Below are 25,913 nucleotides of genomic sequence, written 5' to 3'. Positions count from 1 at the left end.
GTTTAAATGTAGAAAATGAGACATAACTTGACATAAATAGGCCCAATTCTTTCTGTTTGTTTATAATTATGAAGAACAATTAGCTGATTAAATGCAGCAGTCGTTGTATTATACACTTTTCATAGTACATGTTAGCTAATAAATCTTTGCAATGCAGAAGAAGAAATGATGGTTGAGCTTTGTGGAACCATGTTGAAAATGAAATCCTGAACTAAACCCTTTCATCAAATGTGTGAAGTGCTGATTTGTTGGTTTTTAGTGACATCTAGTGGTAGACATGGCATTTTCTTCATGTGATCAGTGCAACTGGGATTAGAGTGGCTCAAAGTGCAAATATATTAACAGATTTGAGAGTTTTTCTGGGCATTAAATGAATCATTGATGTTTAAACTGAGTGGGGATGACTTTATGAACAGATCATGTGATTAAACAATATTGTCAGTAGAAGTCAACACACAGACTCACAAACAAAACTCCAAAGTGCTTTCAGATCTTCCTAACGGCTACAAATGAATGAATCAGCCCTCAGGGGGCTGTAACCAGTTGTGTCGCTCCTACAGACAGTCGTGACAATTTCCACAACACAAGCTCCGAAGCCGTGGTTGGAGAAATGAGTCGGTGAGAGTTTGATGCTTCCTACCAAGCATCGTTGCTGATTCCAATATTCTAGCTTGTAGTTTTTAATCGGGTACAGGTTATTGCAACAGGAAAAAGTAAGAATTCAAAGATGTTTTTTGTGCCGATATGACACGCATTGTTTGCAACATAGAATCAATATTAAGTACTTCTTGTGTCAATTGAGATAAACATCTTGGGTTGTAGTCACTGTGTTCCAAACGTCGGTCATAAGGGAGTCTTTAAAATGTCTCCAAATGTTGTTTTTTTAGTTCCTAAAACTTCACTGTAAATAAATAATCCCAATCGACACAAGGGACTCAAACTGTTCTGCATTTAGCGTGAGGCGTTGGAGATCTACGACCCGGAATTGTGACCGATTGGAGCCAAAAATGAGAATTTGTGAAAGGCCAACATTGATACGATTCTGAACTACTGATGGGTTTCAAGTCAAATGCGTTTAAAATGCTAACTAATTCGCTTCAATTCAAATCATATCATTGTCTTCCAACACCAAGTGGGAAATGATTCTGTTAACATTCACCAGGCCTGTAAGCACAGCATGCCAAACATGCGCTGGTGCACTTATCCAACCTTTTCTTGTGTCACGGTGTCCTTCAACAAATATTTTCCTCCCTTTCTATTGAAGAAAATGGACCGGGGCTCCAAGAGGTTGACAACCATATATGCGTATACACTAGATTTACAAATAAAGACCACAATGCATTCCGTAAAATTACACGCAACTGTATTTCTTTCAATAAACCATCAACTGTTTGGTCATGAGAAGACAGAGGATTCATGGTCGATGTAGAACAGATGGCATTTAACCGACGTCATAGCTAACATTGTAGCAGTTAGCTGAAGATGTTGCTAAGATTGTAGCATCTGCTCCTGCTCACCCCGGAATGAGGAGTCCAAGCGTTGCTCCAGTTGCATTGAGAAGAAAAAGGAAGAAGCATGAGAAGAAAGGTGAAAGCCACAGAAGTGTAACGTTTATTGTTAAAGGTGGAGGCGACACAGGAAGCTGGGAACCATCGTACTGAAGGACGTCGACGGCAGACAGAACTGGGTGGAATCAGAGATCCGGGTCAGGAGAAGAGTGGACCGGAATGGAGAAGCAGCTGATCCTCAGAACAGGAGCATCACCAGCGACAAACATCTATTTCTCTTACATTGTAGAAATGGCTTTTATTTCTATTGAACAGACTAAAAGTAAAAAGATCATAAATAAAGTTCAGGAAATTATCGCTAAATTTAAAAAAATGATGATACTGAGGAGGGAAAAAGTGAAATAGGAATAAAATCAGAGGACCTTTTTATTATTGTCTCGATACACATCAGAAAAGTTTGGACGGAGAACAAACCTCAACAATCTGTGTTGGTTTTGGACTCCGCCAACTGAACACTTCATACACGCTCCCAAAGCTGAGCTCTCCATTGGTTATTTGCACAATTATTTGCATCAATTCAAATATTTAAACTCTGGAAAAAAACGTGCCGAGTGGCGGGAAATTGCGACACGTGTCAGGATTTGTTGTGCTCCCCGTTGCGGAACCCGTTGGTGCGATGCCACGCGCCGCATGACCGTCATGGCGCCGCAAGACCGTCATGGCGCCACAGGACCGTCATGGGGCCTGTACATCCAGACTTAAAGTCCCCGGAACGTGATTCACATTCGGAGCGAACGTAGCTTTTTTTTTTTTTTTTTAAAACAGCCCGTCTGATGGAAATTCAAAGCATGAAAGAGGAGAATGAGGCTCTCAATTATTGAATCCATTACTTTTGGGACCAAACTATAAATGTTTGGTTTTTGTTTGACTAAAGAAAACTGTGTTTTTGGTTTTTCTAACATGTTCTGGGGGCATTTTTTTGGTGAGGGAAAACAATTTCTGAGTATTTCTTTGTTCAAATGGTTGGGAAAAGCCTGTAGTATTGCATGTGTTTTATCATTTACTTTTTTTTTTTCGTTTGGCTTCTAAAACTGGAAAATGTTTATATGTGAAGCATTTTGAGCTACATTCGTGGGAAAAGTGCTCCACAAAGAAAGCTTGCTTTGTCTTTTGCATTGAAGTAAGTTAGAACTGCTTCAACCCGGAGAGACACAACCACCCAAAAAAAATGTCTATGCTTCTATCGGTGTCTTTGGGAACATTTCAGTTTAGTCTCACGTCTCGTTTGACCTATAAGTTTATGTTTAGTGTTGATGTCGTAGAATCCAGGAATAAATGCGAGGCCAGAAGGAGAAAAACTCTTCTCGTAAATCTAAAAGGACCTTGTGTCAGGACTACCTGCGGGATCTCAACGGCCTTTTAGCCGTTAGCTTGGCTGCAGTCAGGCCTGCCGCCTCCCTTCTCCGCCGTCGCCTTTCTGTCGCTGTGATCCGGCTGGCCGCTCTGCTGGTGGCCGAACTCGAATTGGATCCTCAGCTCCCCCATCTGGCAGCGTGGCAGGACGTCCGGGATCCACTCGATCACAAACGGACGGGCCTCTTTCTGCTCGGCCGGCCCTGGCGGAGACGACGGCGTGAGCCTGGACGAGTGCTCGGCTCCGACGGGAAGAGGAGGAGACACTCACCCACTCTGAGGAAGGTGCGCAGCTCCACCGGCCGGATGGGCTGAGGCCCGTCTGCTCTGTATGTGTGGGCCGACTCCTGCTTGGGCTGCGTGTAGGGGCATCGAAAAGGCGAGAATGAGCCGTCGGCGTTCTTAACGAAACTCTGAGTGGTCTCCAACGGCAGCTGAAGGACAGGAGGGGGGGGGGGGGGCGTTCAGTCCTGTCAGTTAGGGAGGCAAACGCTAAATAACAGAGACCCCTCACATGCTATCCTCCAGCACAAATGAGTTTTCACCTCTGGAGTGTCAAAGATGCGCTTGACCTGCAGCAGATTTGTGATGTGCCACGTGTATTTGGAGAAGGAGCCCACAGGAGCACCATCGGTTCTCACAACGGCTGAAATCCACAAACCCACAAGAGAAACAGTCAGAGTTTGGGTTGGTCGTCCCCCCACCCTTTGACGCTCTACTTAAAGAGTAAAAAAGTAAACATCTTAGGATATTTTAAAAAAAGGGAATTCAAGCAGAATCACTAAAGGCTTTTTTTCACTGATGTGAAATCTGAAATGTCTCCGCAAAAGTTCCAGACGGTTCGGTCGGGACGCTCCCAGGTCAGCTGTGGGACACAGTCCCTTCAGCACATCCAAGGTCTTCTCTCAGAAAACCTCTCCATCTGACAGAGATGATGGAGCCAACTCCAAGCTTCCTTATGGGCATAAAGCACCCCTGCAGAGGAAACTCCTCTGCGACCACATTCTGTCAATCAAGACCCAAAGCTCCAGACCGCAGAGGAGAGGAGGGCAAGAAAACATAGATGGACCAGTCAGTTCAGAGCAACTACTCGTGAACAAGGTACTCAAACTCCTCCAATAGGGGCAGGAGCTCTGCTCCCAACCAGAGAGGACAACCTCTCCACACCAAACGCTGAAGGTCCTGGTTTGATGAAACTATCAGGACAACATCATCTGCATAGAACAGAGATGAAACCCTCCAATCCCTAAACTGGACCGGACCAGACCGGACTCCCTCCGGATCCTGAATGCACCTACAAATTCACTTCATGTCGATTATGAACAGAACTGCTTACAAAGGACATCGCTGTTGAAGTCCAACATGTAGTGGAAACGGACGATGTTGTTTTGAGACTAGACTAGATGATCTGTTTGTTTGTTTTTAAAGGTGAAATATGTTTTGAAAGAGAAACGGAGACTTCATTTGAGTTTGCTGCTGTGTTGATCTGCAGTTTGGATCAAGCCACTAATTTCCTCCGTACTTCCTATGAAAGGCAGTGTTTTAGAATAATAACAGCTGAACCTGTTGTGAAGTTTGGCAGCCTCCGTTTCTTGGATCCCAGCGACAGTCGCTGCTGCAGAGCGTTGAAGAACTCCTGAGGGATGTGATAAACCAAAGGCTCCGCTTTTCCTGCGGGAAAAAGAATGGTTTTATTTGAGGTTCAAATACAGAAAACTCAAGAATTAAAGCTACAAGCCAGAAAAAAGCCCCTCACTCCCCCCTTCTGCCCCTGCCAGCCAGGTCAGAGGTGAACACGACAAATAAAAAACCAAAACAAATAACACTTTTTTCTCCAAAATGGAAGCTTTTCTGTTGTTTTTTTCTCCATAGCAACCATTTTATTTTTTGGTCGCCGGGGGGTGATGGACAGGTCTTTGTCACTTTTGGGAAAATTGGCAAAAGTACATTTCTGGATTTCCTTGGCAACGGATGTTTTTTTTTTTTTTAATAGCCACGCTCACATTCCAAATATGGTCATGTCGCATATCAAACTGTTTCGTTAGGCTTGAGCCAACCATTCATTTGTTACATTATTGAGGTTAAAAAAGTCCGAGCAACAGGGGGAACGACAGTTTGCGAGCTCGCCAAAATGACAAAATCTACAAACTTTAAATCCCACACTTTTTCAGCAAGTCACTTCCCAATAATGCTGGAGGAGTTAGGAGAAGGTGACAGATCAAAATCCCTAGGAGTTTTAATTTGTAGAAGGTACGAAGGGGGATTTACTTTTTCTCTTTTTAATTCAAGATGATGGTCTCTTCCTGAGGTCGAAGGTCAACGAAACTTCGGCTGTGGTTGTAGACTTGACCTGGCGGCATGTGTTTGAAATTTTGTGAAGATCGCTCAAACTGTTCTCTTATTCAGGGAAGAAGTAAAAATTGCTAAATTACCCACTTTGCAAACGCCTGCCAAGCCGTAGATCCTGTGGCCATCCCATAATAATCTCAAAACTTCCTTTCAATATCCCTGCCGTGTTTTAGTTTCGTTACTGGCTTTTGAAATATTTATTTTTGAGTCCCATAAGAGATTTTGGCCCCGTTCACTTTGTTGACGGTTTCTCCTGCTGTCATGTCACCTTTTTTGTTGTTTGTACGTGTGTTTGTGTGTTTGTGTGTGTGTATGTGGGGGGGGGGGGGGTTAAGAATAATTGCGAAAACATTCTTGCATAGATAACTTGATATGTTATTAGTAATGTTTAGGTCGACCAAATGTGAGAAAGAGACGGCAAAGACGTGTCACCTGCCTCTTTGTGCTGCCCTCTTGTGGCCACATGAATAATTAACTAAGTCAATTATTAGAGGGGGCAAAAGAAAAGAACTAAACCCTCCATAAAAAACCCATAACACCAAGAGAAGTACTTTTCTGATACGTCCTGGCTTTACCGTCAAACTGGTAGTGCATGGTCTGGTGGATCCGCTCCGTCACGCCGGCCAGCCACTGCTGGAAGCTCATGGTCAGCGTGCGCTCATCCACAGCCTGAGGGCTCCCTGAGGAAACACGGGTCAGCAGGTCAGGCTTCAGTGGCCTTAGAGGAAGACTTTCACATCTATTCTAATTAAACTTTACTCAGAACTGACCTAAGGAAATCATAAATATGTTACTTTTTATAGAGAAAAAGCAGCTTTTTATGTATTCTGTTGTAAGAATTTTTCAAAATAAAAGTTTCACCCTTTTCTTTCAGATGTGATCATTTTCCCAAATTCTGGATAAAATCCAAATAAAATCAGGAGTCGTTTGTGAGCTAATGATTATTTATCAGAGATCAGGAGAACGTCAGGATTCCTTTAGCAGAATTTAACAGCAATAACGACACCTGCAGCCTTGACGCCGACGGCTTTCCTCCCAGCGGCCTTCCTCGGCCCGGAGGCCGACGCCCCCTCCTTCCACGCTGCAGGTGGAGCTCTGCCTGAAGCAAGGAGGTGCAAACACAAGTTGAGCAGGAGGGAAGGAGGTGCTTGGCGAGGCGCCGCGCACACCCACCGGAGGACGACTTGTCCCCACAGATCCTCATGGCTTTAGGGAGGGGGGGGCGGCTGTCCGGCTGCGGCACAGCTTTCTCGTCCGGGTTTACAGGGATGGAGGATGGAGGAGGAACACCTGAGAGGAGGAGAACAAAGAGGAGACGCACTTTAGCAAAGGAAACGCCAATGCAACAGCAAGTGTTTAGCATTTGCTACTTTCATATTTTAGTATTTTGTTCATAAATGTTTTGATTTATTTATGTGTCTTATTATTCATACAGGATGGTTCAATTATTAAAATCAGTGCTTATTTTTTGACAAAAAATTATAATTGGAGTCACAATTTCTTAAAGACAAAAGTGTTTTAATACATTTTTTAGAATAATTTCATTTTTTTATTTTTCCAATTTGACATTTTCATACTAATACAAATGTAGAAATATTCCTATCACTTGTTTTTAATTTAACATAGTTTAACTTTATGCTTTTGTTAGATTAAAATGTTTATTTTAGCAAATAAAATAATATTGTTTACTTTATTTCTTACTTACACATATAAAAGATTTATAAATAATTAAATCAAAAAGGTGTTTTTTTTAATAAAGTTGAGTTAATTTTTTTATATTTTCTAAAAAAATGCTTTTATTTGTTGTATTTAGTAGTTCGATGAGCTCATTAAAGACCCACTCCCATGAAAATTGTCTATTTAACATCTTTCTGAGACATTTTCCTAATTAAAATTTGGAAAACTAAACTCAAATTTAACATTTCTCAGTATTTATTTATTCAAATTATGAAAAACGGCGTTTGAAAATGACGTAGCAAAGACTTCCTGGGCTTCCTGTTTCAAGCTCTCAGTAATGGGGGAGGGAAGAGGGGGTGGAGTTGCTCCACACAACAAAAGTCCTGCCCACAACTCCTGCTGCTCTGCAGTGACTACGTCCCAGAAAACGACATGGGTTTTTGATTTAGCCTAGAATCAGAACCACCGGAAAACCGATCAAACGGGGATCGGATCGGGACTTTAACACAGCCGGGCGGGTCGCTGTACCACAGGAGGAGGAGCTGAGGAAGGCGGCAAACTGGGAGTCCAGCTTCTCGCTGCTGGCGAGGGCGCACACACAGGCGTAGTAGTGCAGGCACGGCTGTGGGGGGGTGAAGCTGGCGGGGGCCTGACAGCCGGGCCCTCTCCCCGCTCCGTCTGCTCCTGGTCTGCTCCTCCTGGTGCTGACCTGACACGCACAGTGAAAGACGCTCCTGTCGCCTTTGGAGGTCTCCGGCGGGCACGGCGGGCCGACGCTGAAGTGCAGCAGCCCCAGGGGATGATGGGAGTCCGTTTGGCACTTCACCACCAGCGTGCCTTTGGAGACCTGCTGCACCAGGGGCCCTGGGGAGTCGATGGCGAGCCTCCACAGCTCCCCCCGCAGCTCCTCCGACACCTGCAAGCTTTCCAGGACGGAGCTCTTCACGGTGAGCGGCGAGGCTCTGCTCTGGCACTCGATGGCCTGCCGCATGTGGACGCAGAGGCTGTCGGACGACGGCTTGGCCGCCGCCGCCTCGCGCTGGCCCGACCTCTGACCCTGCCTGCAGGAGGGCAGAAAGCAGCGGCCCAGGTTGATGCGGGTGAGCAGCGTGGACCCGTCCCCCGTGGCGATGGCCGTAGCCGTGGGCGCCAGCTCCACAAAGCCCCACTGTGTGGCCACGCCTCCTCTTCCTCTGTGACACACAGAAAACACCTCTGCCGCTCCGCCCGAGGCCCCCCCCAGGACTCCACCTTCCTCCTGACCCTTGCCCCCTTTCTCCTCGGTGTCCGTGATCAGCCTCACCACCTCCACCACACTCTTCCTGCTGCTCTTGGCCGCCGCCGCCGGGGCGCTCCGGAGGGCCACGCCGCAGGCCTTGTTCTTGCAGCTGATCCCCCGGGTGCCATTGAAGACGCCGCACTGGGGGCACCGGCGGATGCCCCGGAGGGTGGCCTTCCCCAGGTTGGAGAGGAAGGGTGGGGTGCTGGAGGCTGATTTCCTGGAGTCCCGCTGCTTCGCTGCCAGACTGACTTTGGTGTTTGTGGATGGAGTCCCAGAGGAGGTGATGCAGGAGCTCTGTGCTCCTCCTTCAGCGTCCATCATCATGTCAGGCGTCCAGACCTGAACCCCACCTGACACAAAGGATGAAAGAGGAGGTCAGAAGGGGGAGAAAGAGAGAGAGAGAAAAGTCAACAGGAAGGAGGTGAAAAACATACACGCACCACTACGACGCGCTTTTTTTCTTTTTTATAATCCAGTAAAAAAAAAAAAAACTTGAATAAAAGCTGCCGTGTCACTGACTCTTAACACATTTTAAATATTTTTTTCATTTGTGTGACGCGACAGTTCAAATTCTACAAACACACACAAAAAAGTGAAATGTAGGAGTAAATTTCAGAACCCACACCTGAAACTTGCGAGAATCCGCCGCCGTTTGGTTGAATTCAGCCTCTCAGACCTCCAAAAAACGCTTCGACCGTCGCCATTCCTCCTTACATCCAGAGAGCCGCAATGCGCCTGTAACGAAACTCCTGATTGGACGGGCGAAGTCACGTGCGGCAGGAACGTTGATGCCCATGACGCGTTGTAGGACGGGGGTTGTAGTTTGCAATTTCCTCTTCTTTTTTTTGTCCGTCAAAACGTTTTTATTCCCTTTTGGACTGTGAAAATGTTCCAAATAACTAATTAAATTACATTTCTAAAATTTAATTATTTTTTTTTTTTTTACTAATGAAAAAAAAAGAATGAACAATTTAACTTTTTTGCAGAAATGTAAGACTTTTTTCATCTAATTTTGATTTTAGTGAGTTTATTCTGACACTTGTAGTCATTTTTTAACTTTTCTTTTATAAGGATCCTACATTTAATTCTTTTATGTTTCAATAATTCACTAAAGGACGCTCTTTGAGGACTTCAGCAGTGTATTCAACACTGTGATCCCCCATAAACTGGTCCACAAACTCTCCAATCTCGGACTCTCATCCGCGTTCTGTTCATGGATTATGGACCTTCTGACCAACAGGCCTCAGAATGTCAGGATGGGGAGCCTGACATCAGACACCATAATCCTGAGCACAGGCAGGGCTGTTTTGCTAAATCCTCTTCACACTCTTCACTCAGGACTGTGCTCCCATCCACTCCTCCAACACCATAGTGAAATTTGCAGGTGACACTACAGTGGTGGGCCTCATGGCTGACAATAACGAGAACTGGAGTACAGGCAGGAGATCCAACACTTGGAGAAGTGGTGTTCAGCCAACGATCTGGTCCTCAATCCCACCAAAACCAAGGAGGTCATTATAGACTTCAGGAGGACCAGGAGAACGACTCAACCCCCACTCTACATCAGAGGTGAGGAGGTGTTTTTTTTTTTACATTGGTTTTTATTATTTTTTGTCTACTGCTCCGTTTTGTTGTAGAAATTTACAATGACAATAAAAATCTTTGAATTTTGAAAACAGTAAAGCAATTTGTCCATAGTAGAGAATTTAAAAATGATTACCAAATTTAAAGTTGTTTCCTTTTAAAACATTCTTATTAAAGTATCATTAAAAAAGAGTCAAATATTTTATGGCATAAAATATAAAAAGTAACTTGGCAAAAAAAGCTAAAATTACATTCAAAATTTTGAATTTTTAGTGTTGATAAAAATACAACATTCAACTTTTTTGCTGATGCCAACTTTTTTTTCACCAAAAATAAGTATTTACTATTTGAATCGGTTATCCTTTGTTAGAAATTTACCACAAAAGCTCTCTTTTTTTCGAGGTAGTGATGATCTTTTAGTGTTAAACTCAAAGTACTGCAAGTTGGGTCTAAAAATTGAAATATGTTCAAGACCCACTCTGATAAAAATGGCATTTTTAACATGTTTTTGTGACTCTTTTATGATTACGGAGGACATTTCTATAGAAAATGAAGCGTGACCCTTGTTCTATCCTAGGCACTTTAACATTGGGAGTTGGGTCAACTAGACCCACTAGACAGTGCACTGGACCTTTTTTCTTCAATGAGTTGTGATTTTCACTGGTGTCCATGGATTACATGAAATCTTTCCACCTTTATCCACCTTTGTCATGGTAGGGAGAACATGTCAATGTGAGGGTGGGGTCATCTGGACCCCACAAAATAGCACTTAACGTGAAATGTTCACAAATGCATTTGGAATGAGCCACATTAAAACCACAAGAATGAAAAATCCACACATTAGAACATGTAAATCTACGTAACCATGAGATCATTGTGCCGTTTATATGAAATTCAATTGTGATTCCTGAGTCAAATACATCATTTTTATGTGATTTGTGCGTCGAATGCGGGATAAAAAAGGTTTTACATCGGTGGTAAATGCACCGAAAAGTGGTGAAAAGTCCATTAGACGTACGTCCAACTGTTGTGGAAAGCCACACGTTTGCGTATGCATTGCCTCTCACAAAAATCCCACACATCCGCTTAAGGTTCAAGTAATAATTGCGTATAAACTACATTTAATAGGCTTATACCATGGTCCGGTTGAATACTCGATTCTGATTGGCTGCTGCGTGTGGATTAAAACCTGATAACCGCACGGTGAAAAAAGAAGTTCCGGTCACCTAGCTTAAATGATTTGTATCACTGCGCCGGCTTCTTTAAAACAACCTTTTGATTCATCATGTGGACAAAAACAAGCGGTAAGAGTTTAACTTTCTTTCAGAACTGATTCTTTAGTCAACCCATCGGGACGATCAGCATATATACATCGCCGAATCTTGACTGCAGCGGTGGTGAGGCGTGACGTGGACTATATGTTACGTGATGCGGCGCCGCATCACGTAACACATAGTCCGCATTTTGTGAGAAAAGCGATCCAAATCGGAAAAAAAAACAAGAATTAAGAACTAAAAACCGTTTAATTTGTTTTGTTTTTTGTAAGTGACCATGGTATAAGCAGGTTAATGGCCTTCGAAGTGTGCGTTATTACTTTTTAAACGCTTCGCGTGGACGGTTCAGGCTTCCACGGCGTGCGTTAAAAAGTAATAACGCACACTTCGATGGCCATTAACCCTTACGTAAACTGCGTAATTCTCAACAGACCGAAAATTCTGGATAGCTCAAAAATCAACGTTTACGTAAAAACTCCAAATCCTCGACGTACACTGAGAATGACGAACACAAGAAACCCGTATGGATTACGTTCATCACGCACGGATAGGTGGAAAGTGCAAAAAATGTACGTAACAGCTTCAACAGAGAACCTTCAGCGTCGCGGTTGGTCCGTGCCAGAAGTCCCGTCACAACCCAGAGGTGAATTGTGTCCTAGAGAACCACAAGTTTTGGGATTTTGGCTAAAAACTGAATCATAATTTAAAAAAACAAAAACATTGCTTTGAAAATTGATCAAAAGATTATCGGAGGGGAGCTTCAAGTACACCGACACTTTTACACAAGTTTATAACAACTACATCATGTGTCCTTGAAATAAATGGTAAAAATGTAGACAGCTAATAAAGCCAGAGCTACCAGGAGTAAAATTTTCAGTTTTCCAAATATACTACAGTATTTTAATAAACCTCATCAGCACCCACCTCTTTGAACCAAGCTGTCAAACAGCAGTGAAGTTGGTGTCTGCTTCTCTTAAAAATGACATGGAGAAAAAATGGGGGCCGTTTCAAACATCAGCGTTTTTTAATAGGACAAAGCAACAAAAAAAAAAAAAAGAAAGAAAACAAACCATGAGAGCGACGCATTGCCAAAGTCTTGGCGGGAAAAAAAAAACATTCATAGGCACTGCCTAACCCCCCCCCGGATGACTTTTGGTTAACTTAAAAACTCCCTCAATAAGGCAATACAATGGATTCTCCGACTATGATCGAGACGTTAGCGGCCACAGTGTGAACGTCTGTGTCTCTAAAAACAGTCCCTACGCACGCCGGGCCAGGCCAGGCGTGGCCTCGCCTTCCCTCCGGCGGGAAAGGACGCTCTACCGCTCACGGACTGGAACTGGGCAGGGATTCTACAGTGTGGAATTCAGCCCCCAACCAGTAACAAGCAGGTTTTCTTCATGAACATGTCTTTATACAGATTTAGTACATTGTGACAGACCGCTTGTGTTATTTACATAAGCCTGGCTCCCGAATAAAATCACAAATAAAGTGGAATGCAAAAAAAAACAACAAAAAAAAAACAAGTTCTTGCATTTCAAATTTTGTGAAGACAGGCTTTAGTATATATGTGCAACATTTGTCTGCCTGTTAGGGTTTGATGACTGGCAGTACTCCCTGCAATCATTTAATTTGAGATATATACTAATTTAAAAAAAAAGAACAAGTTGGCAGCCTCTGTCCCAAACAAACTCGACAAGGTCTGGCATGATTCGATGGTTTCGCAGACTTTTCTTCAGTCCTGAAATGAAACATGAAAAGTCAAAGCTCTTTGTACAATTTCAGCTTTTTAAGTACCCCCCCCCCCCCCCCCTCTCAAAAAACAAACAAAAAATGTTCTCTATCATAAATGTAGCAACAAAAAAAAACTAAACAACAGAGATGGCATAGTCCTTTTGGGTTCAGGAGACGTTGACCAGGACGTTGTCTTGGTGAGTAAAAGCATCAGTTCATGCACACACAGAAGCAAACACACGCTTCAATCCACAGATCTCCTCCGTCTGTTCAGTCCGGTCCCAGAGATGACGGGGACACGCCCACTTCTCCTCCCCCACGCCCTTCCTCAACCCCCCACAGAATGACTCGACAGGACCCTGAGAACTGGTTGGGACTCGTGTCGCTATGGAAACAGAGCAACGGTGAGAGTGACGGCTCCGGCGCAGGGGAGGGGAGGACGACGACTGTCGGTGTGTCGCTGAAACGACGGACTATCGGGCGCTTTCTGCGGCAAAGTTCGCCGCCTCTTCTGTCTGTATGATTGTTAAATATTGGTATAAAATTGTTGCCCTTGCTCTTTGGCTCGGAGGGGCTTGAAAACAAGGGGGGGGGGGGGGGGGGGGGGTGATTTTTTTCCCTCCAAACTTGACTCTCTGCTTGAAAAACCTTGACACGTGTAATTTACATTTTGGCCAGTTTATACTCAAAAATAAAAGAAACTAAAATGGGCCCAGGAATGCAAGGTGGATTAGCAGAAGCTCGCAGAGTGTCAGAGTGTGAATCTTTATCTTTACATCTGTAGTCGGGCAGTGGGTGAGACTCGGGGCTGGTAGAATCAGGGAAATGGCGTACCAGCTTCAATAACAGTAATTTTTGTGACGTGAGAGTCGGAGCACATTTGATGCGCTCCTTCACCGGCAGAGTATCATCCTTGTGGCCTTTGGACGGGGTGGAGGTGGGGCGGGGGGCTGCGATCAGTGGGTGGGGTAGCCGGCGGTGCTCATGCCGGCCTGGTTGGTTAGCACCGTCCCGTTGACGCCCTGCCCGGGCTCCACCATGCCTCCGTTGCTGAGGGCGCCCATTCCCGTCCATCCGGCTCCGGCGTGTAAATGACTGCAGGAAGAAGAACGGACACAAGACGGTTTGAATCCCTTCTGAGCCAATAGCACAGCTGAGGTCCACGGTGTGAGGCAGTTTTGGACAGTGGGGTGGGCGATATATCCGTGCCAGTATCGGTATTGGCCGATATTTCCATAATTTGAGTTTATCGGTCCAATACCCATAATCTTCTGATTGTTTTTAGAAACACTTTATTTTTTAAATGTTTACTTGTTCAAGTTTGGGAAGCTTATTTTTTACAGTCATAGTCAGTATTTGACTGTTATTTCCATAAAATGTCATTTTATGATGATAGGGTGTTCAAAAATGAACAGGTTTGACAGGTGTTGTTCCTAATAGATCAAGGGAAAGCTTATGGTTTACACTTCCGTCCAATATTCAATAAATGGTCTGAATGCTTACAGATATGTTTATGTGAAAGTTTTATAGTGATACTTGTTCCCAGGAGATTCTTTGCAGCATGTTAAAAAGCTCAAGTACAATGTGATCGTCCGGTAAAAGAAAAGTTTAGCATTTCTAAAAGAAAAAAAAGAAGATCTAAACTTTGTTTTGTTATAGATTCTGAAGTATTGGCAAATATCAGCTATTTATCGGCCATAAATGGCGGTTAACATATCGGACGGAAAACACATCAGCCCATCCCTACTGGATAGGGCGCTATGAGTATCCGATATGGATACTCATTACAGCCCTCATTATGGATAAATTTACAACCAAAAAGTTGAGCATGAATATGGGTGTAATTACCGTATTTTCTGTGGTTTAACGTAGTTTTTTTTTCATAGTTGGGCCAGGGATGCGACTTACGTGTGTTTCTTTTTAAACATAGTTAGGCTTATATATCAATTCTTTTCCCACTAACAACCTGTAGCCAGTTAGCGGTTGTTTCCCACTACAGCTGCCAGAGGGCGCTGTAGTCGTGTGTGTCAGTATTTGCTACAGACAGCAACGCGCCGTCTAGAACAGAATCTGACCATTTTCCTCCTGAACCTTTTTTCTTATTTGCATCCAGACTATTATTATCGTTTTGATTTTTTTCCTTTTAAGTGCTTATGCAGGACAGAAGGTCATCGAACTGGGTCACAAACACGGAACTGCTGACAGTCGCTGTTCTGGCACAGCTCCTGCACTACAACGTAAAGGACTGAAGGATCTTGTGTACCCTGACATGTAGACGAGCTCATTGAGCTCTTCAAAATAAATAAACCTGATCTTTAAACATCATCTGCGTATCGTGAATGAAACATACGGTCAAAGCTTCCATGTAGCGTTAGAGTCAGTGTTTGATATTCGCAATATTTGTCAATAAAGTTTATTTAAAAGGGGAAAAAACAGTGGTTGAAGTTTTGCCTAAAGATGTCCTGGATCTATTTCAGGTCAATAACAACCGTGACTTGTGATATAATTTGACTCGTTCAAATGACTTGTTTGAATATTTGTAACTCATTTCTGCAGTTCTGAAATTCCCTTTTTCTAAACCAACCTTTTGTTTTAGCTCAGCTTCAGATTCCCTTTTTGCTGGGTGTGTGAAAAGTGACAAGCTCGAGCAGAAAATAAATAAATAAAACACCACTAGAGCTGCTGACCACCTCTTTTTACTGAGGCGACGGTGTTCAATTCCCTGCCGTCGAAGAAAAAAGATTACGCTACGTTTTTGTTGGGTGCAAACCTGACAGGAAATGCAGACAGGGAACACAAACGCCATCTGCTTCACATAAACAACTGATCTGAGGACGGTGGAGGACTTTCTTCTCAAAAATAGATTGGGAATGACCGATCGGAGCTCCTGGTTTGTTTCTACTGCTGATTCCCTGCAATCAGGTATTTCATTAATGTGAAACTGCAAGAACAGAAAAAAAAAAAACTGAAAAAAGTGAGACCAGCTGGACTGAACATGACTGGTATTTATTTACAGACATGCAGTGTGTCTGAAATGTGAGCGTCTGTCCATCAGTTGTATTTTGGGTGTTTGGTGTCGGTATCAAGAATGTGCCTCAGCGCTGAGGAACGACCTTCTGGAGGATCAAAACACTTCTACCGGTCAACTTTTGATTGATTTTAAAATAAATCCGCCTTTTAATTTAAAGTGTTTTTAGCCAAACAGAAACCGCTGTCATTAGAAATTCACCCCCGAAATGTGGGCGGGACTGTTGGTGCGCAGCAACCCACTCGCCCTTTCCCAGCCCATTGCGGAGCGGAGCGGGGAGCCTGACGCCCAACCAGCACACTTTCAACGTCACAAATGCAAACTTTTTCAAACAGCATTTTTTCCTCTGAATAAAGAAATACTCAGAATTGTCTTTTTATGTTTCCTCCATCATCAGAAAAACGCCACAAGAACATGTTGAAATCACACAAAACATGGTTTTCTCTACATGTGAGAATTACAGTCAATTAGAAATGACAGCGATACCACTTTCACTAAATCTGAAGTTTTTATCGTCTTCGTCCGAATGCGATCCGTTCACCCATTTTCTAATCCCACTTCAGAATCGCAGGGTTGCTGGAGCCTATCCCAGCCTGTGTGAGGGCGGAGTGAACCCTGAGCGAGTGGCTAGTCTGTCGCAGGGCCGCATGCACTTATTCACACAGCGGAACAATGTAGATTGACCAATCAACCTTTACTTTTGCTTGTATTTGTTTAGGCCGCCCGCTTTTCATTGTTCCAGTGTTTTTCTAGTAGACAGCATTTTCTTTTTTTTTCCATTTTGAACCCTCCTTCCACTCACTTGTAGCCCTGCTGATCCCAGGTCTGTCCATAGACGCCGTAGCTCGGCACCTGCCATCCGTTGGGCACGTACTGCCCGATCTGCTGCGTGTTGCCGTACCACTGCCCCCACTGGTTGTAAGGCTGCGCTGCGAAGCCCAGTGTGCTCTGCTGATGTGCACATTTATGAAGATCGCCGTTACTCAGGGCCGCGCTGGCAAACACAGCGGCTTAACGAATCCTGTGGGAGGCCGAGTCCTCATACCTGTGCCATGGGTACCTGCTGTATGGGGCCCTGGACCATGTCTGTGGTTTCTTTGCCCCAGTAACACTTAACCACGTAGCCCTCTATGGACGTGCCGTTGACGGAAACGATGGCGTGAGCCGCTGCCTCGTGAGAGTTGAATCTGTGCAGAAAAATATGAATATGGATTTAAAAAGATAAAAATAAAAGCGAAAACTGCGTGTGAGGAGCATCAGAACGTCAGCTCACCTCACAAACGAGTACCCTTTCTCGGGGAAAACGCGAATTTCCATTATTTGGCCAAAGGGCGAAAAGGTCTGACGCATAATTTGTTCTGGGAAGTAAAGCAAAAACAAAAAGGTTTTATTTGACATTCGGCCGACGCTTTAACGCCAGTTTTATGTCCAACTGGGCTTTACCTGTGAGACCGGTGGTGACCCCCCCGCAGTAGACGGTGCAGTTGCTCGGGCTGGACTGGTTCACCACCTCATCGAAGGACAACTGCTTTGAACTTGAAGCTACAAAAGGAAAGAGATTTGATAAGCTTAATCCTAAATCCACACATGAAAACCCTCAGAATTAGGAGAACTGACATTATTTTTCTTGGAAACCTTTAAAAAACATAAACGGAGGCTTTTTAAAATGTATTTTGACTGTTCGAAATTAAAGATTCTTTAGCTCTATTTTTCCTTCAAACACCACGAACAATGGTTTCATTAACAGTTAATCTAACGCTGCACAGAAGGAACATCTGCACGCGCTCAGTTACCTCCTTAAAAAGACGTGATGATGAAACATTCATTAATCTGAACATTAAGGGCTTTATTTTAACCAGCTTAAAAAAAAAGGGGGCAAACTGAAGCTGTTCTGCAGATTTAAAACAAAATACTGCAAACATTTCCATTTGATCTTGTTTACTAAAGTCTGGAAACAACAGATCTAAAGGGACTGTGTAGATCTGGTTGAAGGTGCAGGTGGGGTTCATAAATGTACATTCGTTTGTGGTTTTCGGGGCAGGCTTCCTGGTGGCCCAGTTGGTCCTGATCTGTCGCCCTCCCAGCCACTGTCCTCCCATCTGCTGGATGGCATTTTCTGCGTCCTGGAAAGGGCAAAAGCAGACGTGGGTTAAAAAACATCTGCGACACGGATCCATCTCGTTGGTTGATTTCCAAAGCCGTGGTTCCCAACCCTCGGGGGCTCTGTAGGACGGTTGGAGCCAGGCCACAAAAAAATAACAACCTACATTTTCTCCCCTTTACTTTGTAATCTGGTTCAGCAGGAAGTTTTATTTTGAAAAACTACTAGATTCTCTCCACCTCATCATTTTTAACGCACGACAAGTCGCTCGGTCACGTGTTGAAAATCCATCCACGGCTTTCTTAAAGCAACTGCTAAATTGGAACTCCCAAACTAGCAAAGTGAACAAAACAACAACTGTATTTGGACAGTAAAAGAAAACACAAGAGTCAGGGGTGTGATGACAACTGCATCACAGCAGTGATGACTCATCACCTTTTTTTTTGTTTTTCTTTTAAAGTTCTGCATATGGTGCGTGATTTGACCTTTCATAAACACATCTTTGATAATAATTTACTTTTTCTGCGAGTCCTGTGTTCAAACCTTAAGGGCTTCTGGGGGAATTTCCATTTTATTCATTTCCGTTACAAGCTGCGCGCGTTCTTGAGTGCGCCACGCGGCCGGAGGATTTTGGTATGGCACGCGCTCCTTCCTCTTACACACGCTGCACGCTGACACACACACGCATACTCCTGCTACAACACCTATATAGTTAGTTCAATAGTTAGATAGGTAGTAGTTAGTTGTTACTGTTATTTGTTAATAAAGAATACTGCGTTGTAATCATGAATTGTATTCATTTGTGACGTGGCCGCCGGGGGATTTTGTGTTCAACGGGACTCCTGCTGCTTCATCACCGCTGTGATCAAAAATCCCAAACCATCACAGCTCTAAGAAGAGCCTTTGATTTCAAAATAAAAGAAAGATGCATTTAACAGACAAAAACCTGGAGTCTTTGCTCCAAATGTGGATTAATTCTGACAGTCGTTCCCACAGCCCATAATATTACAGTCAGCAACCAGCTGTTGGACGTTACGAGTATGCTGCTAATGAAGTTGCTCAAAAGGGGAATTCATGTCTATTAATAAAATGTGATAAATATCTGTTTAATTGGCTTTTTTAAATTTTTACTAATGGTTGTATCCTAAAAGTCAGACGACGTTGACGTCTGATTTCTTTTGTTTCCACTTATGGTTTCAGGTAAACTGATATCACGTTTTAATGATTCCTACATGAAATCTAGAACTTTACCCTCAAAAGCAAAACTGGAGGCAAAAAAACAAACAAACAAAAAAAAACTGTGAAAACTTTGTCTGACATCAAACCTGAAAAAGGTCGGACACCACTGCTTGAACAGTCCTGCAGGCGAACTTACCCATTTGTTAAAGAAGGAGACAAAGCCGTAACCTTTAGATTTACCCGTGGCCATGTCTTTCACCACCCGACAATCCCTGCACAAACATATTATACACAAAAGAAACAACAAATATTCAGAACGATTTATTTAAATCCGGCACGATGCAAAAATATCTGGGCTATAAAAGAAATATCAAAGGGGTGAATTTCTTAATAAATGCTCCAAAAGGTCTGTTTTGATCAACAATACACTCAAGCCTGAAGCCTCATCTGCAAACTTCACAGGCTGCTGCATGTCGCTTCTTCATAACACGACTGCCGGCTTTATTTTGTAAAACAAACAGCTGCTTCATAAATTACAGGAGAAAAAAATAAACTCACGAGATTTTGCCAAACGGAGCAAAAGCCGCTTTTATGTCGTCTGTGGTGATTTCAGGACTGAGGTCTCCGACAAAAACATGAAAGTGACCTAAAACCAGAAAAACAACATCCACGCAGTTCAAACGATCGCCATTCAAACGGTACGGAGGAGTTTGATTGACAATAGTCTACAGCCAATCAGCACACAGAACACAAAGAGCCGTTTAAAAAAATAATACATAAAATCACACACAGACACAGAAAAATCTATCAGGGTGCAAAGGGCCTTAATATATTAACAAAAAATGTAATTTCTTATGACATATCATAATATTAATACTTCTATATATAAGGATAAGTTTGTTTATGGAAGGTCTTTTGGGTTTGTTGGTTAAAACTCCTAACAAACCAAATCTTATGCTTAAAAAAAACAATCAAACAACAACCTTCACTTGTATTAATAATAATGACTTTTTGCATTTTGCCCTGGATCCTATAAACAACTGCACTTCTGAAATACTTCTAATGCTTTCTTGGATTGGCCAAAACCTTCAAAAATGACCCGTTTTCGGCATAAAAGTAATGATCAAATGTCAGGGCTGATCACTCACTGCTCGTGTCTTTCTTTTGGCTCGTTGGCGTTGTGGCCCAATTGACCTTCACCTCCTGAAAGAAACAAAGATGCAGAAAGGAGGAAGAGGAGGTGAGATGGGAAGGACACTTGTAGAAAACAAGAGGCTTTTTTTGTTTTCTGATTTGAGTTTTTCACACACCAGCTTTACTCGAGTCATATTTTGAAAGACTTCTTAATTATTATTTTTTTTAAATGAAGGTCTCTTAAGTCAGACTTGGTTCTAAAACCACTATTTGTCATTTTCTTAAACACCTCTGCATTAATTAACAGTAAAATACAGGGCAGAACAGAAAGGGATATCAAGGCTTCACCTTTATCATCAGGAACATCTCAGTCTAGTAACAATTTGGAGCAAAATTGTAGGAAGTAAGGTCCAAATAACAAGGGACTTACAAACAAGTGATTTATACGAACTTGCTATACTCCTCAAACGGTCCTTCAATACCTGTTGAGGATAAAATATTTTCAACTGAATGTATTTTTCTGGAAGTTGCTCTTATGTGTTTTTTTATGTGGAAATAACTGCAAAAGAACACAGCAGTAAAGATGCAGGGGGACAGAAGAGCATCAGAGTAAGATCAATGTTACATGATGCACGATGACACAGCAGGGCCACGGTCAACTCATTCAGACACAGATGGAAACGCACTCGAGGAAAACTGGCATCAAAGCAAACGACATGGAGGAGCATGGAGTGACAAGATCCCGACGGCATCTCTGCGCACCGTCGCCAAACATCCTGATCTATCCGTTAAATGATTTCCAAACTTAACGACTTCACACTAATAGGTGAATACGGCAAACCAATTCACATTTTTCATAAGTGAAATAGTCGACTTTGTTGTACAGAACAGAAAAATCTCCCGGTGACGTCGTCAAGGAGACGTCTATGCAAAACAGCCGAATTACACTCAGAGACACTGTCCCCATACTATTTTCTAGGTGGTTATCAACCACATATGCAATTATTCTTTAATTATTTTAGCAGAAACTATTTTAATTTGTGTTTTTAAGCATTAAACTGGGGGACGGGGGCGATTTTGTGTTCCTTCTAAACAGTTTGTACTAAAAGCTGCAACGAAAATAGTTTAAAACTAATTTTCCCCCAACATGGGTTTTAGTCGGTTGATTTCTTGAAGTGTATTGGCTTCATTTGGCCACCAGGTGTCACTGTGCTTTTCTGTTCCTGTTAGATTGAAGCCTCAAAGCTTCAAATGTTTTTTTTTAAGCTAAATTAATGGTTTTAAAAAAAAAATCAGTTCTCACGAAACTTTTTCCGCAAAGCGTTAAACAATTCGACTTTCCTTGCGTCACATCTAACTTCCAACATATCGATCTTTAATAGCTTCTTCTATTGTGTCTCCTTTTTATGTTGCTGTGTACAAGTCTGCATCTGAGAACTGGACAGAGAGACTGACAACGTCTGCCCCCAACCAAATTACGTTTAGTCAGTCACATTTCTTTGTGATACGGACGCCGCCATGTTGGAACCAGGCGTCAGTAACAACGTGAAGCAGTGATTTGTCAGTATCAATCTGAGCCACTTATTTTAGGGCAACCACTCTTGTCAATCACGAGTGAGCGTGTCGGAAGTCCACGCCTCTTCCACTTCAAAGTGGGCCACACAAAATTATTGAACGTAAGGCCAGCAGGCTCCACCTACTTTTATTGAGGATTCTGATTGGACTGTTTATAACTTGAACTACGTGGAGGGGTGGGGGGTGTATTAGAGCGGGAATGGTTCTTCTGACCAATTGAATGAGTAACAGCCGTTTATTTCTGTACAGAAGTCTATGGGATGTTGGCTTTTTGCAGCCAGCAGGTATTTCCTGTTTGGAACACCAGGGGGGGAGGAGTCACTCAGTCCAGTTCCCATATACAGTCATTAATACAAGCACACATACATGGCTTTATAATAAGGTTAGCAAAATTCAAATTCTAAAAACACATCCGACATTTTTAACCATCATTTTGTCAATTACACTTGTTTTATACAATTAAAACCACTACGAGAACTACTAATACGAGTAAAAAATAAAAAATAAAAAGCCACCAACATCCGACTTCTTGGATAAAAAACCATGAAAGTACACAAAAGTGACCGTTGACCAACTATCTGGCTACCCTAAAGAGATGCCTCGTGTAGCCGCTTCCACAGACCATTCAGCCCGTTAAGTTAGAAACAGGAAGGGATAAAGTCAACTGAGAAACAGAAACAAAACGGCATCTACGAAAGGATTTCACTCTCAAGTCTCAGAGGAGAAAAAAACAAAAAACACACCAATCAAGAATGTGAGTGATCGTCTTCTGCAAATCCAAGATCTGATGGTTTGAGTTGATTTAATTCAGAAAAGGTTGGAGATTATAGCACAGTAAACACTGTTCGTCTTTAATAAGTTAGTAGCAAGAATGCAGACATGAATGAAATGTTTAAAAAAAAATAGCTATAATGTGAAGGATTTAATTAAAAACACCTCACTTTGTAAAACTGTCTGGATCTGGTGAATTATTTTATATTTAAACTGTTACAAATACATTTAAAGACTTAAGCTACAGCAAGGAAGCTGAACAGACTAACAATATAATTCACCAAGTTGAAATATAACAGCACTTGGTACTTAAAGCCAAATGACCTCAAGCATAAAAAATGATTCAGAAACTAGAATCTGTCAGCATTGAAAAACAAGAATGACTAATTCTAAACTCCTCAGACAGGAGATAAGATAGATCAAGTTCCTCCTTCAGTTATTTACTGAGCACAGAAGACTGATGTGCGCAGGGAGGAAAAAACAAAATCAAGTGGAGGGGGAGTCAGATGAGGTTCCACAAGACACGTCTCTCCAGTTTCTTCATGTCAAAGTCTGCCCTTTGTGACTCACCAAGAGGTCATGATAGCTTACCTTACCCAATATTTTCCGACCGTTCATGGCTGCAATTGTGGCAGTGGCGTGTCTATGTTCATAGAACTCCACAAAGCAGTACGGGTCGTGACCTGCTGTCTGGAGTGGACAGGAAATGCACATATTAAGTGACGAGAACAGCATCAGAAAGCAATAACATTTGAGGCCGAGGTACCGCTGAACACCAGGAAAACACTCGACTCTTGGAAATCTACCAAATGTTTGACCTGGCGAAGGCTGTAAGCAATACATTTAGTAGAGAAAGGTGTAGAAACTCACATCTACAATCATTTTACAGCTTTTGCAGGGTCCGATCTGGCCAAACAACTCCAAGATGAGGGCTTCTGTCACGTCCCGGGACAGGTTCCCAACATACCTGAACAAACAGACAATCTGTAGTTACTATGAAACACTCCTGCAGGTAAATGAATCAAACAAAAGCTGTCGTTTTGCATATATAAAAATGTGCTTGTTGTTGCAGCTTTTATAAAGTCAAAAGACTAATTTTCTTATTTTTAACTTAAGTATGTAATAAATATGGCCGTTACGTTCTAAAAGTAGGGGGAAAAAATATTTTTACTGTATTTTAAGATGAGATTTAAAGTGATTTTTGTTAATATATCCTAATGGCAGCAAAGGTAAATATGTGGTTTATCCTCAGATTTCTTTAACTATGCATCACAACCTTTAAAAAAAAAAAAAAAAACTTGTAGAGAAGTATAAACGACATTAACGCCTTTTTATTCACTGAGGTTTAGCAGGCTGCTGAGATCCTCTCTCTTCCAAATAAAACTACAATAATCTGCAAACTATGTAGGCAAGAAGAAAAAGCTGTGGCCACCAAAACCTCCAGGTTTCAGTTTCTGACATGATTTTAGACTGAACAGAAATGACTAATCCTGTGCATCTGCTGTAATGAGGTAAGCGGTAAACCAGAAAACAAGAGACGCCATGAAGCTGAAATCAAATCAACCCTTTAACCAAACTACAGGTAATTGTTCTTCCTGAGAAACTTAAATGATTTATAATCCAAATATCTGCAGTTACCCTTCTCTTCAACATGTATATTAAACACACAACTTATGTGACTGTCAGATAAAATTGCACCTTTTCCTTAAAAAAGAAATGCTTATTTTGTCCAAAAAGGGTTTACTTCCTTTAGCAGACTGTGAGCTGTTGATTAGGGGTATATAAAATATATAACCTTAAATTTATCTTTAGTACAAATCTATCTGAAGACAGATATTCTGAAGTAATGTGTTTCCAAATGTTATGCAGTTGAGGGACAAACAATATAATGTTACTGTTAGCTTCCATTGCATTTTATTTTAACACAGAAATGTCGTTCGAAAACATACTTTGTTAGAGATATCTTTATAAATTCCCCTATTATTTGAATAATTGTAAAATTTGTTTTCATTAAATGCAGGCAGATTTCTTGAGTTTTTTCCCTTAAGACATGAAACTATACCTACTTGGCTTGAGGAAAGACAAACTACTACACTGAATGTTCTACTAGCTCGCAGCAGGACTTCAAAGCGGTTTTTTTTGTTTCCTGTCACATTTACGACAGTGCAGCGTTCATATATAAATAAAAAAGATCAAAATCGTGTTCTGCATCTACACGAGGTCGTTCAAGACTGTTTTTTTAAAGCGTAGACAGTCAACCGGAATCAACCGAGTCAAGCCAATTTCAGATTTTTCTGGAACCTGCTAGCATGCTAACAAGCTAGCAATTAGCTTCCTATCGATTTCTTTACATCGGAATCGTAAAACCAACACAACGTGACAACTTCTACACAAGGAACTACATTGATAGCGTCTTACGAAAGCCTAGGGAAGGAAGGAACAAACCAAACCCATCGTGCGGTAAAATAACGTCGCGCCGGCGCTGCCGCTAAATGTTACGTGACGAGCACACAAGCTAACGGCAACGCAGTCGCACACTCACAGGGTTTTGGGCTGCTCGTCGTCCATTGTGTCACACTTGCCGGCCAAAAACAAGCTGCGACCCTGAGAGCAAATCCACGGTTGTCGCGGGCAGCAGTCGGTGACGCCGTGGGTCTATTTTCAGCAGAAATATGAGGGATTTTCACACCGCTGGTAGTCTCTGAGTGAACAATGGGGCAGCCGACAAAGATGGCGTAGCGACCGGGGGCCGACTCCAAACGCGCATGCGCAAAGGTTCTGTGAAAGGAAGACTACCAAATAGGAGATAATAAAAACACAACAAACACTCTTTCTGTTAAAAATGACAACTTTTAGCATCAAAAACAGTTTCAGCAAGGCTGCAACAAGAACTGCATGTTTTTTTAGACGTTTAACCAAATTAGTTAAATGTTTTTAAGTGAAAATAGTTCAACTCTTTGTTTACTTTATTGATTATTTCTCCATTTTTGATCAGTTTTCAACAAAACTGACAATAAAAATTGTTAGGTTTTTATTGCATTAAGTTAAAAATATGTTCTATTGAAAGGCCTTTCTCTGTTTTCTGCTTGTTTTCAAGAAACACGTTTTTTATTTATTTTATTAAACAAAAATATGCTTAGCGATTAAAAGTGTGAATATAAAAATGATAAGCACACTTAGTCATTTGTAAGATTTAATTGTTAAAATTATTTTTTAGGCTTCCATGCTATCATGTTTTCAGATAAAAAACTAGATTTTTTCAATGGAAGAACTGTTTAAAAAATAAGCAGCAAGAGGATAGAAA

General features: G+C 42.2%; 2 protein-coding genes across 8 annotated transcripts; both read right to left on the bottom strand.

Moving 5' to 3' along the window:
- Positions 1-381: 381 nt before the first annotated feature.
- Positions 382-8,994, bottom strand: c12h2orf42 (chromosome 12 C2orf42 homolog). Of its 5 annotated transcripts, XM_023960988.1 has the most exons (10): positions 8,855-8,992; positions 7,476-8,579; positions 6,444-6,560; positions 6,277-6,369; positions 5,846-5,950; positions 4,485-4,592; positions 3,467-3,567; positions 3,193-3,355; positions 2,907-3,124; positions 382-1,683 (listed from the first exon to the last, which is right to left on the bottom strand). In XM_023960988.1, the coding sequence occupies exons 2-9, from the start codon at positions 8,551-8,553 to the stop codon at positions 2,928-2,930; spliced, it is 1,962 nt and encodes a 653-aa protein (XP_023816756.1). In that variant the 5' UTR covers positions 8,554-8,579; positions 8,855-8,992; the 3' UTR covers positions 382-1,683; positions 2,907-2,927. The 5 variants fall into 5 exon arrangements, with proteins under 5 accessions (XP_023816756.1, XP_023816759.1, XP_023816757.1 ...); XM_023960991.1 differs by lacking the exon at positions 3,467-3,567 and having other exon boundaries at positions 3,193-3,277; positions 8,855-8,994; XM_023960989.1 differs by having other exon boundaries at positions 1,589-3,124; positions 3,193-3,277; positions 8,855-8,993.
- A 3,094-nt stretch (positions 8,995-12,088) lies between these two features.
- LOC101155125 (nucleolysin TIA-1) lies at positions 12,089-25,372 on the bottom strand. 3 transcript variants are annotated; one of them, XM_011481468.3, is made up of 12 exons: positions 25,152-25,372; positions 23,480-23,576; positions 23,201-23,299; positions 20,278-20,332; positions 19,688-19,775; positions 19,326-19,401; positions 17,867-17,972; positions 17,293-17,391; positions 17,123-17,207; positions 16,895-17,036; positions 16,652-16,797; positions 12,089-13,916 (listed from the first exon to the last, which is right to left on the bottom strand). In XM_011481468.3, the coding sequence occupies exons 1-12, from the start codon at positions 25,175-25,177 to the stop codon at positions 13,778-13,780; spliced, it is 1,158 nt and encodes a 385-aa protein (XP_011479770.1). In that variant the 5' UTR covers positions 25,178-25,372; the 3' UTR covers positions 12,089-13,777. The 3 variants fall into 3 exon arrangements, with proteins under 3 accessions (XP_011479770.1, XP_004074554.1, XP_023816394.1); XM_004074506.4 differs by having other exon boundaries at positions 16,652-16,800; positions 25,152-25,371; XM_023960626.1 differs by lacking the exon at positions 12,089-13,916 and having other exon boundaries at positions 16,648-16,800; positions 25,152-25,371.
- Positions 25,373-25,913: the final 541 nt, after the last annotated feature.

The sequence above is a fragment of the Oryzias latipes genome, chromosome 12, assembly GCF_002234675.1.
Source record: "Oryzias latipes chromosome 12, ASM223467v1".
NCBI classification, from domain to species: domain Eukaryota; kingdom Metazoa; phylum Chordata; class Actinopteri; order Beloniformes; family Adrianichthyidae; genus Oryzias; species Oryzias latipes.
This window is presented reverse-complemented; position numbering and strand designations above follow the sequence as displayed.